Source organism: Notechis scutatus, chromosome 2, assembly GCF_049901735.1.
Source record: "Notechis scutatus isolate UNSWTSFEM ecotype Mainland chromosome 2, rNotScu1.2, whole genome shotgun sequence".
Classification (NCBI taxonomy): Eukaryota; Metazoa; Chordata; class Lepidosauria; order Squamata; family Elapidae; genus Notechis; species Notechis scutatus.
Genome location: NC_142010.1, coordinates 229589987 through 229610349, shown reverse-complemented (window position 1 = coordinate 229610349; position 20363 = coordinate 229589987). Strand labels below are relative to the sequence as shown.

At 37.2% G+C, this 20363-nt stretch overlaps 1 protein-coding gene and 1 long non-coding RNA gene across 3 annotated transcripts; one reads left to right on the top strand and one right to left on the bottom strand.

Annotated features, from left to right (window-relative positions):
- On the bottom strand, positions 1–16191 carry CCNH (cyclin H). Of its 2 annotated transcripts, none has more exons than XM_026672173.2 (9): positions 14729–16191; positions 13365–13487; positions 11619–11692; positions 11183–11393; positions 10186–10349; positions 8943–9013; positions 5273–5384; positions 3533–3593; positions 1–147 (listed from the first exon to the last, which is right to left on the bottom strand). In XM_026672173.2, the coding sequence occupies exons 1-9, from the start codon at positions 14843–14845 to the stop codon at positions 115–117; spliced, it is 966 nt and encodes a 321-aa protein (XP_026527958.1). In that variant the 5' UTR covers positions 14846–16191; the 3' UTR covers positions 1–114. The 2 variants fall into 2 exon arrangements, with proteins under 2 accessions (XP_026527958.1, XP_087814332.1); XM_087958206.1 differs by having other exon boundaries at positions 1–149; positions 3538–3593; positions 14729–15021.
- Positions 16192–16234: 43 nt separating this feature from the next.
- Positions 16235–20097, top strand: LOC148132543 (uncharacterized). The gene is made up of 2 exons (XR_015748154.1): positions 16235–16496; positions 18076–20097. It is a non-coding gene; the product is annotated as an uncharacterized LOC148132543 (long non-coding RNA).
- The last annotated feature ends 266 nt before the right edge of the window (positions 20098–20363 follow it).

Genomic DNA, 20363 nt, shown 5'->3' with positions numbered 1-20363 from the left:
TTTATTATAAATATATAATTTTCTGATGAATGATAAGTTGTACAACATGCTGCCTGGGTTTATTTCCAATGAATATTAATTCAGATTTTATTTTCTATTAGGAATGTAGATATATCAGTCCATGAACTCATCATCTGTCCATTCATCCTAAGTAAAACAAAATGAAATTAACCACATATTACAAAAGATTAAAACTCCCAACTTATTCCTAAATCAATTTTTTTCATGCATAAAGATTGGTCACAATAAGTATCCTGTTAGAGTGAGTTAAGTACACAAGCTTTGAAAAACACTCCTCTTAATTTATCAACAATCCTGATTACATAACAGATGTTTTTAATATCAAAAGGCAAATTTTATTCATATAAAGCAAATATGACAAGCCTATCATCAGCATTTTCAAATAAGTTACAACTATTACTGAACAACTTCAATACTGTAAGCAAAAATAAAGATGGAAGAATCTCAGTACACATAAATTTGGTTCTAGCATATCCAGATGTCCAACTGAAACAGGACATGAAAAGATTTTCACCTGAGTCAGAAAGATTAGAGCGAATGGTACAAAGATTTAATTCAATGAAAGGTAATTTCATCTTCTAAAAATATATGTAGTATATTAGGAATAAATTCTGATTGCTTAGTTTAAACCATGATTATCTTTAGCTCATGTTCTTCCAACATGTTTTGCATTTAATGTCACATTTATTTCAAAACCAAAAGTAAAATATATACTTCACTAATTTTTGCAATTTCAAATATAATACAGTATCAGATTCTAATTTTGACCTTGTTATTGTACTTAAAATTTAATTTAATATTTCTTTCACAAAGTTTGACAAGGTGGTACAAATATGAACTAGGTTTTTCCCTTAAATATTCTAATTTAGTATTATATTCAATGTTAAAATCATTTAGTTGTGTAACATGCAAATGTAAACTGGTTAACAATTACAGTGCTAATTTTAATTGTCTGCATATTCCTAATACTTTTAAATTTTGTAAATAAGGCAAAATTATTTTAATAATTTGGTAATATTTAGTTATCAATAGTGCTGGTTTATTGAGTAAAATAAGGTATAAATTTCTTAATATCTATAGTCCCATAAGCTGCTGTGCAAGGTATCTGGGAACTGCTCCTGCTCCTTTGATTCCATGATAATTTACCGTGTTTCTCATATAATAAGGCTGGGTCTTATTTTTTTTTGAGCCCCGAAAAAATGGCTAGGCTGTCTTTTCGGGGGTGACTTAATTCCCTCCCCTTGCATCTTCGGGCGGGCGGCGACAGCTTGGATGTTGACCTCAGCATTGGTGGGGCACTTCGTATCAGGGTCAATGCAGGCAGCACCATATCTGGGTGTGCAACAAAAGTACTTCCTAACAGCAAGCCCCCCAACCATTCCCCCCCATTTTGCATGTTTTAATATAGGCCTTAATTTGGGGGGAGGGGCTTAATTTCATTTCATGCCTATAAAACATGCTGGGACTTCCTATTGGGGGAGGCCATATTGTTGGAGAAACAGGGTATGTTTTACTTCTTTATCACATTTGTATAGTAGCCACCCATCTATTGTAGTGACTCTGGATGACACACATGATAAACAAAATACACTGCTCAAAAAAATAAAGGGAACACTTAAACAACACAATGTAATTCCAAGTCAATCACACTTCTGTGAAATCAAACTGTCCACTTAGGTAGCAACACTGATTGACAATCAATTTCACATGTTGTTGTGCAAATGGAATAGACAACAGGTGGAAAGCATAGGCAGTTAGCAAGACATCCCCAATAAAGGAGTGGTTCTGCAGGTGGTGACCACAGACCACTTCTCAGTTCCTATGCTTTCTGGCTGATGGTTTGGTCACATTTGAATGCTGGAGGTGCTTTCACTCTAGTGGTAGAATGAGACGGAGTCTACAACCCACACAAGTGGCTCAGGTAGTGCAGTTCATCCAGGATGGCACATCAATGCGAGCTGTGGCAAGGAGGTTTGTTGTGTCTGTCAGCGTAGTGTCCAGAACATGGAGGCGCTACCAGGAGACAGGCCAGGACATCAGGAGACGTGGAGGAGGCCGTAGGAGGGCAACAACCCAGCATCAGGACTGCTACCTCCGCCTTTGTGCAAGGTGGGACAGAAGGAGCACTGCCAGAGCCCTGCAAAATGACCTCCAGCAGGCCACAAATGGGCATGTGGCTCCTCAAACAGTCAGAAACAGACTCCATGAAGGTGGTATGAGGGCCCAACGTCCGCAGGTGGGGGTTGTGCTTACAGCCCAACACCGTGCAGGACGTTTGGCATTTGCCAGAGAACACCAAGATTGGCAAATTCGCCACTGGGCCCTATGCTCTTCACAGAGGAAAGCAGGTTCACACTGAGCACATGTGACAGACGTGACAGGGTCTGATGATGCTGTGGAGAACATTCTGCTGCCTGCAACATCCTCCAGCACGACCGGTTTGGCAGTGGGTCAGTAATGGTGTGGGGTGGCATTTCTTTAGGGGGCCGCACAGCCCTCCATGTGCTCACCAGAGGTAGCCTGACTGCCATTAGGTACCGAGATGAGATCCTCAGACCCCTTGTGAGACCATATGCTGGTGCGGTTGGCCCTGGGTTCCTCCTAATGCAAGACAATGCTAGACCTCATGTGGCTGGAGTGTGTCAGCAGTTCCTGCAAGACGAAGGCATTGATGCTATGGACTGGCCCGCCCGTTCCCCAGACCTGAATTCAATTGAGCACATCTGGGACATCATGTCTCACTCCATCCACCAAAGCCACGTTGCACCACACTGTCCAGGAGTTGGGGGATGCTTTAGTCCAGGTGTGGGAGGAGATCCCTCAAGAGACCATCCGCCACCTCATCAGGAGCATTCCCAGGCATTGTAGGGAGGTCATACAGGCACATGGAAGCCACACACACTACTGAGCCTCATTTTGATTTGTTTTAAGGACATTACATCAAAGTTGGATCAGCCTGTAGTGTTTTTTCCCACTTTAATTTTGAGTGTAACTCCAAATCCAGACCTCCATGGGTTGCTAAATTTGATTTCCATTGATAATTTTTGTGTGATTTTGTTGTCAGCATATTCAACTATGTAATGAACGAAGTATTTAATAAGAATATTTCATTCATTCAGATCTAGGATGTCTTATTTTTGTGTTCCCTTTATTTTTTTTGAGCAGTGTACAATAAAGCCACTAAAACCACAACTCAAACTAAAAAGTAGATAAAAAATAAAAAATATGGTGGCATATATTAAAGTGCTCTGAGGTGTCAGGTGGAAATTTTAATGAATGATCCCTAACATTTATAAATTCAATCTTTGCTTCATTTCTTATGAACTAAAGAAACCAATAAAAATTGATAAGAGGAACAAAATAGTGCATTACTTGTTTTAGTTTTTTAAAAAAACTGGTGAAAAAGTGATTCTTGACATGATACAGGTGCCATCTAAAAATAATGTGTTTTTGATTTAATAATACAGTTTAAATACAAATTTAATCTGGTGATATAAAACCTACTACTAACCTGCTCCATTCTAGATTTTTTCGAGATGAATTCATCACCTTCATAGCCTTTTCTTTTTTTCCTATCAAAAATCCCACAGCAGAAAAATGTTACAGGTTATTATTAAATTTATTCAATTCCATTTTTATATTTAAAAGAATGCAATAATTTAATTACTGTGTAGAATAGAGGTGTCCAACCTTTCCAGCTTTGCGGACTGGTGATTAGGAGAGGGATGGTTCCACACAAGCAATGGGTGCTCATGTGTACAGCTCCATTTATGCAAGTGACGGGTGTGCACACCCACAATTTGTGCAAATGTAGCTTTCCACGTGAGCGCCAGCCGCTCACACAAATGGAGCTGCATGTGCTCGCCTGCCACTTGCGCGGCCCAGAGTTTGGGGATCCCTGATGTTGAAGATTTATTCAATATCAAATGATTCTATTTCTAATCCTATCCTGCTCTGAGAGCCTGAAGACATGGCACTGCCGGTTGGCCTGGGGAACAAAATGGTGCAGTTTTACTGGTGTGGACTGATGGCAGACTCCATCTCCTTACCACTTGCTCTGCCCTCCACCCATCCATCTTTTAAGTTCTCAGATTATTCTCGTGTTCCTTTGTCATTGTTTATTTTATTGTTCTATTATTTTACTTCCAGTCTGTTTACGCTCCTTTCATTTTTCTTCCTTTTTATTATTGTAAGCCACCTAAAGTTGCCCCATAGCGAGATAGGAAGCAAATAAATGTAAAAAATAAATATAGCCATTCTTAGAAGAGGAGAGGGTAATTGAAGGATTCTATCTTTCCCAGGGATTAAAGACTCTGGAAAATCCAGAGGCTTTCTGCAGGTATGTAGCAATAAGAACTGAGAGTAACAAAAAAAGCACAGCAGGCTTGGGACACTTTCCCTCTGCAGTTAGGGCACATTTAACACTATAAATCTCTTAAAACTATAAATTTAAATTTATCTCTGAGGTAAATTGGAAATTTGTTAGACATATACTTTTGTATACCGGAATCAACTTCCATAAAAAACATGTTTTCCATTGATAGATTATAGAAAAAGTAATGCAAAAAAGACTGATGAAGTTGGAAAAATAATAAATTCAATAAATCAACCTTCAGATTAATAGGAATATTATTTTGCAATTTCTTTCTACTACATTTATGAAGCCTTCAGTAACAGATCATCTTAGGCTTTTGGTATCCAACTTAGCAAAAAAAAAAAAAAGTGTGTGTGTGTGGGGGGGGAAACGGGAGTATGAGAATGAGCATCCTCACCATTTCTATCTCTTGCCCCATCTACTGTTTGTTTCATTTTCTCCATCATGCAACCTCCAAAAAACTTGAGAGTATATAACCCACAGCAGAATAATTTAATCCAAAAGTGTTCTTTGAAAGTAAACTTTTTCTATTTATATAAATAATGCCTAGTACAGGAATGTGGCATTAAACAACTCCGTAAGTTCTAATGTTGTTAAATGAGGCTAAATAATGTTTTTATATAATATCCTTCATCTTCTCTTTATCCATGTTTATTGTATAACATAAACCTATCCCTCTTCAACCTTGCTGCATTAAAGTTTTTGCTAAGCAACATTATAATCCACGAAACGACTTTCATCGTATTATACATTTAAGCCCCAACTGAGGAATAAATACTAACAAACACCTTCAATAGCATCAATAGAGACAACCCTAGCCAGAAATTAGGCGATTAGAACAGAAGGAATTTAACAAAGCTTTAAACTATTACTTACATATTTGAATTAAGAGCAACTTCTGGACTGTGACATTTTTCTAGCTTCTGTTTTAAAATAGCAACTTCTTCAGGATGTGGTAGCTCATATTTTTTTACTAGATTTTTCATGCCTATACAAATGCAATAAACACTTATCAAAATAATATAAAAAATGAACTATTACGTTATTTACCAAAGCCAAAAACAGATCAGGAAATTCTAAGAAAACGAATGTGTTGGTTGAAAATCCTATCAGTCACAAAACAGTTTGCATTCTAAATAATTTTATATTTAGCCTATTTTCTTCTACAAAACTGATCAAAAGGCAACGACCGGGTTGGGGTGAGGGAAGTATTATGATAAAATAGCTGTAGGCAGACTTTATATGAGCCAAATGAAGCTAAATCTGAGGGACTTTAGGTTATTGTAATCTTATTCGAATGGAAATGCTTCAGATGTCAACTAAGGATTTCTCTAATTCCAAGATATATGTTGGAGGATATCAGATTAGGGAAGGTGAATCATTTCTTTTCTCAGTACAGACTTTATCTGAATATATGCAAGGAAGGCCACCTTGTGCCTAAGTAATTGTTTCTATTATTTAAATGTTCAAAAGTATTAAAACTGTTTTTAAAAGAAACACTTGGAACCTGCCTTCTTATGGCTGTTATTTAAAGTGCCACGTTTTAGGATGATGGAGAGCTAGTCCTGATTCTCTTCTCAAGCAACACTTCAATATCTAAAGAGTGCTATCAAAATTCTTTTTATCTCATTTCTTCAAATCATAGCATATTTAGCCAACTAGCCTTATAATCACTGAAGAAAATGAAGATAATGGCTCATGATATAATGTTGCTTTCAATATTGCTCAATCCCAAGCATAGGTCTCTGCAGCATACTAGATTCAAACAGAAACAGGATGTTTTGGAGAATTCAATGCATTCTCAAAATATTTGTCCACAGGACTTTAAGATAGCTCCATTATTTCCCTGGATTTTACTAATACTATACTAATTCCCATAGAGACACACACTGCTGGCATGCTACATATGCATCCATGAATAATTTGAAGCACCTTTTTCATTTTAGTATAATATAGATGGTAAAGTTGTTAGCTGAGAAAAAAATACCTTTCTCTCTCTGGCACAGGATGGATTAGACTGGCTCCCGATAGCCTGTTTGAGTGACCTGTGAAACTCATTCTGCCCCTTATTGTTCAAAACAAATTAAGCTTCTTGCCATCTTGAGGTGAGTAACAATTCCAGTAAAAAGAAAAAAAACTTTGCAGACTGCTCTCCAAACCTAGTCCTATTCTTGAATGATATGCCCCACCGCCAGATTTAATATAAATCCATGGGTAGCAAAAGGTTGCCCCTGTCTGTTGTGACATATGGCCAATGCCTCTTGCAAGGAAAGAAAGATAATAGTGATATTTCAAAAATTGCCTTCCTTTCCCATAATACATGTCCGTTTAGGTTGAGATCTCAATAAGATGCAATACAGAGCAGTTACTGATCATGGTTTCTTTCAGATTAAAAACAAATGTTTCATTGCTAAGAAATGTTTCAGCTTCTTTTACACATCCTTGGTTTAAATGTCCTGCTCTTTTGCCAATCAATCTTTATTATGGTCATAGACCAGCAAATAAAAGCATTAAAACAATAACAATAGCAAAAAAATAAAAAAGACAAGCAAAGTAATATATTGTGATTGGTAGTGGATTAACAGTAGGTTGTTAAAGTTTGCCTAATTTTACATACAGCTTAGCAGACTTTGGTGACCTTCAGAGAAATTACTTCATACCCATCTGATTAACAGTAGTTACATGTAAAAAAGATCAGTATTTCTCAGATGTTTTATTAGGTAAGATGCTATAAATTGAAACTATGAGTCTTTATAGATGGTGCAGTATAGCAAAACATGAGCTATAGTTTCATAGTTACTCTGGTTTCTCTTCAGATCGTATAAAATTTTCAGTCTTTTACCAAATTTAGCAATAGCACATAAGACTTATATACTGCTTCATAGTGGCTCACAGCCCTCTCTAAGCAGTTTACAATGTCGGCATATTGCCCACAACAATCTGGGTCCCCATTTTACCGACCTCGGAAGGATGGAAGATTAGGTCAATATTGAGCCAGTCAGGATCAAACTGTTGGCAATCAAAAGAATTAGCCTGCACTACTGCACTCTAACTACTATACTAACTACTGTACTCTATCTTTATTTTAATTGATATACATCATTTATTTTTATCAATGTCAAATATACAGTTAATTACACTAAAATTGTTATTTCATTGTTTTTAGTTTTCTGGAGTCTAATCATATAGTTAGCAATACAGTCGCAGAGAAAATGTTAGAGACCTAGGTATGTTTATACATCAATGGTTCAAAATACTGTATAAATCAACCAAAACAGAATCTAGTTAAGTCCTAAAGAAAAACATTAGTATAGTTGTTGACATTGTAATATCTCCTGGACACTCTGGAATCAGGCAACATAAAACTCAGTATCAAAACAGATAAAACAAACCTGTTAATGAGACTGTGCCAGTTAATATTACAGAAATCCATACAGCTACAAACATTTTATATAACAGGATATGAGGTGCTCTCTCAGCATGGTTGCTTTCTTGAAGAAATTTCATTACACAAACTAGGTAACATTATCAGTGCTACACTATCATCATCAGTGACTAGCACTGATACCTAGTTTGGGTAATGAAACATCTGCAAGAAAACAATCAAGGTCAGAGAGCACCAAGAACCCCTCATTTCAACCCTGAGTTACAAATATTCTTCTTTATTGATAACAGGATATTTTGTAAGACTTCAACTTTTCTATCCTACATGCTGACACAGGGAGTATAGTCTGAATAGTTTACTTGTCATTGCACCTCATACAACGAAATTAAATGCCATCTTCAGTGTACATCATACATAAGAAAACTATAAAAATAAAGCAAAAACATATGTCCTTCACAGTCTATACAACTGAATTGAAAACCCCTGATACATTAGTATGACACTATACAGTAGAATTCAATATAGTTATTGCCCTGGGATAGAAGCTGTTTTTCAGCCTATTTGTCCTTGTTTTTATTGTCCTGTACCATCTGCCAGATGGTAATAGTTCAAAAACAGGGTGTCAAGGATGAGATGGATCTTTGAGAATGTTTTGAACTTTCTTAAAGCAGCGGGAGCTATAAAGCTCTTCCAAAGAGGGGAGAGGGCAACCAATGATCCTCTGGACAGTGACATTAATCCTCTGGAGTGCTTTCCTATCTGCCACTGTGCAATTGGCAAACCATACAGAGGTTCAATAAGTTAAAATGCTCTATATAGTGCAGCGGTAGAAGGTCACCAGCAATTTTTCATTCAGTTGTTGTTTCCTGAGAAGTATCAGGTAGTATAATCTCTGCTGGGCCCTTTTGACCAGGGCTGCAATGTGAGCACCCCAAGTCAGGTCCTCTTTTATGTAGGAAAGAGGGAGTAAGAAAGATGGAAACAGACAAGATTGCAGCTCTTTTTGTTCTAAAATAATGGGTCCTTTTATTCAGTAAGAAATATCAAAAATAAACTTTTACAACTCATAAAACATATCAAATTCTTCACCTTTTCCTTTCTGAAGCATCAAGGATTTTTAAAATAAAAATGTAGGTAATGTTTGTCAACATCAATACTCACATTTCATTCCATCCAGCAACTGCGAAAGGGATGCTTTGTTATCTTTGAACATTAGGGTTCCTGACAAGTAACTATTAAAAATTTCAGAAAATTAACAAACAGCCAAAGAGAATTAAATTATATATCATAAAAAGAATGTGTCCTAACATTTCACGATAGGCAATGCCAGATATTTTAAGTATTTAAAATACAATTTATGTGCATGAAAGCAATTTTAAAAAAATAAAGTAATTTGTATTAGAATTAATTTCTTGTATTTCCACAAGTTTTTCCCTCTTTGTTTAAAACATTTATATAGCTGTCTTATACCAAACTCTGGGTGGCTGCCAATCAAGAAACCATATTAAAAATATTAAAACCAAATGCATCAAAAATAAAACTCTGGCACCAAATCAAGCTTCAGATATGCAGTCACCACATCTTATCCCAGCACTTGCGCTTCACAGGAGGTTAGGAAGGTAGAGACCTGCCAAATTTCAGGCAGAAGAGGTTTCCATGGGGCAGGGGCTGCCACAGAAAAGGCACTCTTCCTAGCTCACTTAATGTGTCAATGTTAAGGGAAGGGACTAAAAGCATACCCACCCTGTATAACCTGGTAGCATGTTTCCCTTTCCCTGGTGTTATTAGAGAAAGGCAGCCCTGCAGATAACTTGGGCAACTGCCATACAGGGATTTAAAGGTGAAAACCAGCACCTTAAATTGCACTCAGGAGGAAAGTGGAAGCCAGTGTAGCTGCCACAACAGAGGTACTATATGGGTAAAGCTAGGAGTACCCATCCTGAGCACAGTCATATTCTGGAACAGTTGAAGCTTTAGGGTGTTCCTCAAGGGCAGCCCCATCTAGCACATTGCAATAATTCAAATGGGAGGTACAATCTTCCATAAGCAGAACAATAACATTCAGACACAAATAGCAGAGATACATACATACATACATACATACATACATACATACATACATACATACTCACCTATTTTGACAGGCTAAAGCATTTTTAAAAGTTGTAAAAGTGATTATTCCGCAGAAAAATTCTACACACACTAGAATTAATGATTTACTGCTGCCAAACTCTTATATAAAGTTGCTCAAGTAATCAAATCAAAACCTGGAATTTGGGGTATATGTCTGACTGAATTGTTGTTCCAGCAGTTATCATTATTCTTGCCTTTTTTATAGCCTATATTTTTCCTACAGAAACAGAGGATACTTATGTGATTGCTTAAATATTCAGAAACTGCCTACCTTTCCATATTAAATCCTGCCCTGGATGCACTCGATACCATAGCAGTGAGAGCTATCTGAGAAGGTGTAAATAGAAGGCAGGCATCTGTCAATGATATTCGATTAAGAAAATCATCTGCTGTCTTCCTCAATATCTCAGGATTCTCAAGCAATTGATAACGGGTCTAGAAAATAAGTAACAGACAATAATACTTTGGAATAATATGTTGTTACAATTTCCTCCAAGCCAATATCCAAGACAAGTACCTTCAAATGAAAGGCACGTACTAAAAGGATTTCCCCATTTTCAAGCAATAATATAAAACAAACTAAACTAAACTAAAAAGCTTATTTATTCTGTGGTCTTTTTCACCCACTTCAGAATAATCGTATATAATACCAAGGTTTTCATGAATTGATTTGATAGTGATCAAAACTTGGAGCTTACAAAATCAAACCAAAAAGTCTTCCACAGTACCTTGTTCTTCAAAATAAAAAAAGCTCATAGATTTTTTAAGCTGATTATATCCAACCCTTTACCAAGATTTATCTTTACTGATATTTAAGGGTAGCAAAAAAAAAAAACACCTACATTTTTCTATATCTCATTACTCATAACTTTGATGTTCGTAAGTATTATATAGGTAATATCCTTATTTACAAAGAAATTAAGAATCCTGTCAAACATATATGAACATCTGCACAAACAATTCAACATTTCCAACCATCATGTTGGCACTCAGTTTTAAAAGCAATATTTTATTACAATTTTCAAAAAACTGAAGAAAGGGTTTTGAAATATGTGCAAAGAAAATCTAAGGTATTAAAGATGGGGTTATATAATTAACATTGATATCTATGTTCATAGTCTGCCCATTCATTTTTAAAATATATTAGCTTAAAAAGAGATACTCAGTAATTAACACTGTAAAAGTTTAAATATCTCTGTATTATTCATATAACAACATTTAATAAAATTATTGCAATCAATGTTTAACTTGGTAAGAAAAAAAGATACCTTCAAATCAATCAATAGCCCTTCAAATGGTCTGTATGGGTTATGTACTATAAGGTGGAAGTTCAGCTGCTGAATAAGAAGTAATTCATATTCCAAGATCTGTTCCAATGTTTTCTCCTGTCCTGCTGGGCTGTCTTGGAGGTTACTAACAAATTGTGCACTAGATACATTAAATTCATCTACTTTACAAGCCAAGAATGCACACGTTAACCTTAAAAGCAAAACACAAACATGTTACTGTAATGAAAGTATATGTACTTGAGACAATATAATTAATTTCAAGACCAAAAACATTTTCCTGAGAAACAGGCAGTTTTCACTTTGGAATATGAATATGAGCCCTACATATTCCTTGTCTCTTGTTAAAATTTCAAAAATATATAAACATTATTAATTTTAAGTGATATCAAAGCATAAATGGTTAAGAGTTACTCACATAATTATACGGGGATGATATTCCATTACTGAGTTATTGAGATAAAAACGTTTGAAATACATGCAGGCTGTACCCTAAAAGTACAAAAAAGTTGGAAAGTTCATTCAAATTGCTTGTTATAAACATAACAATAAATACAAGACACATTTTAAAATGCCAATGTAAAACTAAATAACATACTGCTCAGTTCTACACACATCTATTCAGAAAAAAATCAAATCAATAGAGTCAGAAAGGGAATTTATGAAACAAAGGATGCAGCCCTGAAATAGCTTATTACCTTATCAATGAAAAGTGCGTCTATTTTATGTATAAATTGGCCCAGGAGAATAAAATAGAATGTTTGCTCCAATCTACTTGGAAATACTAAAACATTTTTCTATTAAAGAGCAGAGTGCAGAAAAAACAATACTAGAATTCCCTTCTAAACAGAGTAGAATTCTTTATTGGCCAAGTGTGATTGGACACACAAGGAATTAGTCTTCGTTGCATATGCTCTCAGTGTACATAAAGAAAAAATATATTCGAGAATCAAAACATACAACACTTAGTCATAGGTTACTAATAAGTAATCAAATCATACTAGGAAACAAATAAAATATAAATTGTAAATATACAAGCAACACAGTTATAATCATAAGTGGGAAGAGATAGGTACTAGAAAGGATGAGAAAAGCAATAGTAATACAATCTTAGTAAATAATTTGACAGTGTTGTGGGAATTAGTTGTTTAGCAGAGTGATGGCATTCAGGAAAAACTGTCCTTGTGTCTAGTTGTTTTGGTGTACAATGCCCTATAATGTCGTTTTGAGGGTAGAAGTTGAAGCAATTTATGACCAGGATATGAGAGATCTGTAGATATTTTTACAGAAGAGCTGATTCCAGTATACTAAGAGAAAATGCTTTGTTTTATAGCTAGGAAAAAAATTAAAAATGAAACTCTGGTGCAAGTTTCAACAGCACACTAGATCAGTAATTCTGCCCTTCTCCAAGTCAAAAATGGTATACTTCACAAATACAATAAATACAAGTCTTCATTCCTATGATATCAGATAGGCTTATATTCTTCATAACTGTAGTTTTTCCAGAATTATGGGACTTGTTTGGTTGTCCCTACCACTGATCTGAGATGTGGTCTCCTATAGCAGAATTTAGCAGTATGGCAAGATAATTAGCTTTCCTGACAGTGTTTTGATCTTCAGTGCATTCTGCTGCATGTCTGCTGCATAACTCTTGCAGAAGCTGTTTGTCAAACTATTACAAATTGATTACAAATATTACAATATTATAAACTGATCTAACTGCTGCTCTGACATTTGATGTATATTTTCTTTCTCTTCCCACTTAACAAAATAAGGTGGACCAGGGTCTAAATGGAAATGAAGCCATCAATCACAGAGAACTAACCTTAAGGCAGTACTAATTACTTGGAAGAGAAACTGTTCTGCGTATCTTTTCAACATTTCAAATCAGCATTAATACTAATGTACAAAACTATTAACTGATGCTAATGTACAAAATAAAATATTTCTGCATATGGAAAACATTGAAATCCACATTAAATTTTGAAAAATGAAGAAAAGGATGATTAAAACTTACAGAGAATTAGCTATTTACATCCAACATAGCCATTTTTAAACTACAGGATATTATATGAACCCAGATGTGTGCTTAATTTATACTACTATGTCATGAGCATTAAAAAAATGGAATATTAAAACATGTGTAAAAAATTCAACTACTTACCATAACAGATTTGGGCATTACTGGCTTAAATACAGAGCAAAAGTCTGCTAATCTTTTTTCATAATATTTACAAATTATCAGCTCTTCATGTTGGTCAAGAAGAAACGAGTCTGTCTGTTGAACCTTATGAAAGAATAATACATATCTTAAATAGAAATCACAATTCACTAACACAGACTACAGCTATTAAGTGGAACCACTTAAGGCAGGGGTGCCAAACTCACATGGTACATGACGTATCAGGATTTTTCCCCCTTTGTTAAACCAGGTGTGGGCATGGCTAGCATATGACACATATGGCCCACAGGCTGGGAGTTTGAAAGCCCTGACTTAAGGCATAATCCTATACATGAGCTTTACTAACCTAGTACTGTTCACATGTGCAAGACTACCACTTCCATTATCCCCAAGCAGCTAAAGAAATTGAGAGTATAAATCTACATATTTGCACAGAAGGACTTTGGGAAACCATATAACAGTTAGAGAGGTCCTTGGTGCTCCCCGAACTTGGTTGTTTTCTTGCAGATGTTTCATTATCAAACTAGATAACATGAGTGCACCAATCAATTTCAGTGCATCAATATTCTCTATCAGTAACAGTTAGACTATAACTACTATACATGTTTATCCACTTAGTGGTCAACGCAATTGTAAAATAATGCACAGATATTATACTGTATCTTACTCCTACCAAGAGAAGTCTTACAACACCTGTTCACAGGGACATGACACACTGACTAAAACATTCCTTTCACTTATTCTTAAAGGAAAATAGAATCTATATAACAGTGTTTTCCAAACTTGGCAACTTTTAAGATGTGTGGAATTCAGTTCCCAGAATTCCCCAGCCAGCATATAAATTAGGGTTGGTATATACAGGCTATCCTAAATGAATGAGCACCCACTCAAAGTTACAGTAGTGCTGAATGAATGGTACTTGTAACAGCTCTTCACAGTTACAGCCGTTGCTGCATCCTCAGTGACATGGCCACAATTCCAGTGTTTAGCAACTGGCTCCCAATTATAACAGTATCATGTCCCAGATATGTGATGCCAGCTTCCAACAAGCAAAGGCAATGGGGAAGCCCGCAGGGTAGTAATCGCACGACAGTGGACACAGCAACCACGCGGGATTCACGTTCACCGGGACTGCCAACTGCCTCCATAAGTCGGTGTGCTCGCTTGACAGTGACACCCACGCATTATGATCGTGTTGTGGAGTGATAGGGGTTCCCAGCCCCAATTAACGTCGGTAAGCGAGGGCTACCTGTACCATTTTGACAAATCCAAAAGACCCAAGGCAAATGCAACGGAGAGCACGCTCGGGGGCTCCTTGACTCTTCTGCTCCCCCCCCCCCTCTTACCTTGCCATTGGCCACCGCTTTGCATCTGAACTTGCGGTTGGCGTCAGAGCGCCTGCGGACCAACTCCTCTTCGCTACGGAAAGTCCAGTAGCGCCTCTGCGTGCTGCTGTGGTACATCACAGCAACCGCCGCCGCTCTCGAACTTCGCCCGGCCGCCGCCTTTCAGACGAACCGCCTTCCTCAACTCCGGAAACTGCCAAACTCCCTGCGACGGGAATGGCCGCCTCCGGCCCCGCCCCCGTCCTTCTTGTTGTCGTCACAGTCGCCACCAATCCGCCCCAAGTTCCCGGCGTGCCTTGCGCCAAAAGGCGAGGATTTCCCAGCACGCCCTGAAATCTAAATTCGCGCGGTTTTCTCGCTGGGCTGTTGAGGGAGATAAGAAAAGGTGTAGTCGCTTTATAAGCTCGCACTTCCGGAAAGGTGCGTTAGAGAGAACGTGACTTTCTGAGGGGCAACCTAAGGAAGCCTTAGATTTGAGCAACGGCAAAAAAAAAAAAAAAAAGTAAATTCGCGGGCTCGCACTGTTTACTTTATACCACATGAGCTATTTCATTTTCCCGTCGTTTGCAAGCCGAACCTGCGTAATGAATTTTATTCGGTGCTCGGAAATTTTGTAACTTTATATATACCAGTATATTTCCAGTTGACTGAATGCGCCAATTTAGATTTACACTACAATTTATATATCGTGAGCATTTTTCTCAATTAAGTGTTAATCTAACTTGGCGCATGCTCTGATGTGGCTCGCCTGTATTTCTATTCAGTCAACTGGCAGCTCGGGATTTTTTTTTAAAAAAAGAGCGAGCCCTTAATAGAATAGCTGGCGAGAAATGCCGTCGAGCGCAGATACAGAGATAAAAAGTAAATAGCTGCTGCACGCCGCGCTATCCAGGACTACATTTCCTAGCTACAGCGAGAAAAAGGCTGCTGGAAAGCTGGGGCCTCCGTTTAGTTTTTCTTTTTCCGCCCGTAGATTCTTCTCGGATTCCTTCTTGTCGGTTTGGCTCTCGTGGGAAGAGGGGGGGGGGGTCTCAATTAGCAATTCGCATTTTGGAAGCTCGAAGAAAGGGCACCGCAGTTAGATCCGATTCGAGCTTTCCCGGTTGCGAGAGATGGGAATGCAGCCCAACGAGGGCAGGCTGGGTCAACGGAAAGACTGCGTGGACGATCCGCCGAGCTTTGGCCTCCGGCGATCCAGTAGTATAGGATCTCGGCATTCCGCCGGATATGGCTGGAATGGAAATCTCGTTAAAAATTGCAGACCTCCTTGCCCTTGGAAGCCTCGGAAATGCCCGGCCGTACTGCAACAGCATGTCAGTCCCCCTGGGCGTAGCCTGCAAGGGAATAAAATAAACCCAGTTTCTCTGGATGGAAAAGGGCGCAGCTCTGAAGATCGGTTTGCCTAACTTGCTGTCTTCCGAACAAGGTTGAACTTCATTTCCCATAGTACCCGAGGCCGGCTCGAGAATTATGGGAGTTGAAGTGCAACGGATCAGGTGGGTCTCCGACTGGGGAAAGGATTCCTCCTATTGGATATGGTGTTGCGGAGAGAAAAGGATTTTGCAATGAGAACGCAGGTGTTTTTTTTCCTCATCATCGCGGGCAGTTGGATCCTAGTTTTTCTGATGGACTCAATGCCTGGGGAGACGGCTCCGAAAAGGATCTCACATCTCCAAAAGCCGTTTCATAGCCCTTTTTTATAAAAGAAATACTATGTAGTTGGACTACCAGTTCTCTACTATCAAACTTAGTACTAGGTTCCCACCAGGTGGGTTATTCTGCTGTAGGTAAATCTTTGAGCAATTTACAGGGACCGACAAGAATTTTTTGATTCATGATTTAATCCTTCTGAAGCAAAATTTTGCGATGCCTTAATCTTTTTTTCTATGCAGGTATAGAAAAGGTGACTTCATTAGAAGATGCCTCTGGCCGAATAGGTTTCGCTTACTTCGTTGATTAGAGCAGGATAACAGTCACCTACTCCCCCATAGATCTCTGATAGGCAATTTGTGCTGATTTGACGAAATATATATATATATTTTATCAACTCATCTTTGTATGCAGCTTTCGGAAGATGCAATCGTGCTGATCTCAGTCCCTGGAATAACTGCAAAAAATATAGATCTTTAGCCTTAAGTTGTTCATTTTCTCCAAAGCAAATGTTTAAAGGTAATGAAAGGCTTATTTATACCCATGCTGTGGTTAGTTGTTCCACCTCCTTACCTGCGAAGAAATAATTTCATTGCATCCAAGTTTTAACTTTTGGCTTGACTTCTATAAAGATCTAATATATAATACTTTGCCAGTTAGGAGGGGATAAATAGACATGAAAAAAGTTTAGGTTGTCTGACAAAAATAGTTACAATAGATAGTAATATTACTAGGGTAATGGTTCTGCAATATTGACAAAAACACATCCTGTTCCAGAATATAGAAATGTTAGCACCACAATTGCACTAATGATCAATACAAGTCAGAGGGTGAAAAGTCAGGCTAAGAGTTCAAGTTAAGCCAAGCTGAATAATATTATTGTATAAAGTAGGCCAGAAATGGGAAAGCTCTGGATGTAATTAAGAAAGCAAGTAGTCACAGGTTCTTCATACTTATATCAAATATATGGCATATCTAAGGTTGCAGATTTCTAATACAGAGGGAGAAGTTATCCATATGCTTTGTGTTTCTAGAAATACTATATCAGCAAATTAATGTTGATGATTTATTTAAATTGTTGCAAAAAGCAATAGTGATCTTGTTCAATGTTTTGAAAGCAGCAGTAACAAAAAAATATTTCATAAAGTTTATCAAGCCATTAATGGTGGAAGGGAATAATGCAAATAAATAAACCTCAGTACCTGTTTAATGGTACAGTTTTAATGGATGACTCAGAAAGATGCACCACTGAAAATTAAAACTGGAAACTGAAATGTGCTAGTTAATTATGAATGGCTCAATTGCCTGTTGTGCAAATTGTCCAGAGGCTAGAGAATTAGAAATGCAGTGTTAATTTTACAAGTATTGTAATCTCATTTTCATAACTAGCTGTAAAAGTTATTAATCAGTTGCTCTGGCCAGTCATGTGTAAACATTCTTAATCTATGAAGATGTTTTATTTTGCCATTAAGCATTACATGTCCTAGAATATTTGATCAGAATTATGAAAATGGTGGAACAGCAAAGCAAACTTGGAAGATAATGAAAATTATCCAATTACTTATCCCTTTAAAAACATACTACCTGAGTTATATAAAAATCTGCCAGAATTTTGCTGAGGTGTTTTTTTTAATAATGTATGTACTTCCTTGTTTCTTGTTTATTTCTTAAATAAGAATGTCTTGTTTCTCTTGCAGTAAGAGTATGAACCAGATATAGAGAAGCTGAATGGTTCTACAGAAACTGCTAAGTAACTACTCCCATCAGTTAGATCACTGGACATGTTGTCTTTTATTAACAAAAGCTGGAATTCAGGAATTGGCCAATTTAATCATCTACCTTTTATAAATGTGTTTTTAAAAAACTTCATTGCAGACTTAAACAAATGTGGTAAATTAAAGATGTTGTTGCTAGGGGTCTTTGAATCAATCTTAACTACTGGTGATTATACATCCATGCAGATCAATGCAGTTTTTCGAAGTGGTTTGCCTGTACTTTCAGTTTCCCATTCTAGGGCTAAAGAGCGACTGACTCAAAGACATCCGACTGGTTTCCATACCTAAGGAAAGACTAGGATATACAAATCCTCACTCTTAGCCTTGTTACGTTATATTAAACTGACTCTTTAAAGATAACTAATATCAAAACATGCCCTGAATGTAGCATGCACTCTGCAGTTAAACACCAGCATTCCAAGAAAGGTCTTTAAGACATGTATTAAGACCACTTCAGTTTCAAACATGTAGTAGTTGCTAGATTAGGAGTTCCACATATGTGTGCACCATCATTGATCTTTATGCCCACGCTGGGAGCATTTTTTAGCCAGAAGAATTGGAATAATAATTCCAGTTCTCAGAGATGGAAAGGCCCCATTCAAACTATGGTTTAGTATTTGAAATAATTAGGTGAGTTGATCTTTTCTATTCAAGGAGATAAAGTTAATCACTCCCAAAAATTAATTTGGGAGCGGAAAAGAATGGCTCTGATGTAGGGTCAATGGAAAAAAAGAATTGAGAGGGGAATTCAAAATATGCTCTGTCTTTTGATTTCTCAAAGACTTTGGCTCATAGTATACTTAATACCCCTTCATTGGATCATCAAGGTGATCTTCAGAAGACACTGGCAATGTTGCTTGCAGATTATTTTAATTCTACCGAGTACAGTAGCAGAGCCTGAAGTGGGAAGTAGTGAAAGGCTTAGGCTTTTTATTCTGGCAGTCCTGCTCATAATTGCTGTGCTCTGTCCCTGGTAGCAGATAAGGTTGGTTGCCATTGAAAGTGGTGGTGCCATAGGCATCTGTTCTTAGATGCAATGATTTAAGAGTGGGAACATCAAAATTCAAAGCTCACCCTTTCAAATCACATCCTAATGTATACAAATACATAAATCACAGCATTTGAGTCATGATATAATCACACATTTAATCACTAACCATGTCCATTATGGGTGCCTGTGGGTGATATTCATTGTGGCTCTTCAGATTCCATGATTTATGGCTCCAGATTGTTTACACTCCTGTTAAAAACCATACTTACTTCATACAGACTGGTGTACATATACACTGTTTCTACTTCTGACAGTTAAGGGATAGGCAAGAAGCTCTACTGCTGCTACCAAGGGCTTCGAAAAAAGCACAAAGTTACAAAAGAGGCCTCTAGTTCTTTCTACCATTCTGTTGATTTCATTGGTATTCATCTGAATGCTGAGTTGGAGCTAAGGAGACCCAGTTTAGATCCCTTTGTCTCTATGATAACTAATCTTGAAGATGTCAGTCTTTGTAAAGCTAACATTTTGCAGAACAGTTCTGAGAATTGTCTTCCTGAGAAGTAAAGGTATTAAAAGATGTGATATGGATTGAGATCCTTAGCATGCAGAAATGTGAACATCTGGTGTCAGATTCTGCATCATCCAGAAGTAAAATGAATAGATGTTGCTGTAATGATTCCTGTTAAAGACATGATTTAATGCTAAGCCAGTTTGCCTTTTTTTCCCTGAAGCAAGAATAGTGCTTGGTCTTTGAGTACCAAGACAAGGACCTCACTCCAAAAAGTAATGGTTGGACCAGTCTAAAGCAAAGATTGATGTCAAATTATTTACATTTAAATGAACATTATAGGAGTTGAATCTTCAAGAATTTCCAACCAGCCTGTGCATTAAAAATGTTTCATTTCCAAATCCTGTGACATGCATGAGAGGATTTCCCTAATAAATACTAAGTATGACTCGACTGCCTGTTTTTCAGATTCACAATAAAACACTAACATAAACCAGACCAGCTGCCTTACTGATAAGTGTTTTCCTTCTCCACTGTTCTGGGATAAAAGAAAGAAAAAACTCTTCTCTTTTTTCCTGTAGCCTTGATTACATTGAAATTCACAAGCAGCAATGGTTCCCTCCCTGGCTCTGATGTTGCCATGGTTATGTTTTCTCAACAGGAATCTCCCCCTACCCTGCTTGCCTGTATAATATATTAAATAGGAATAAG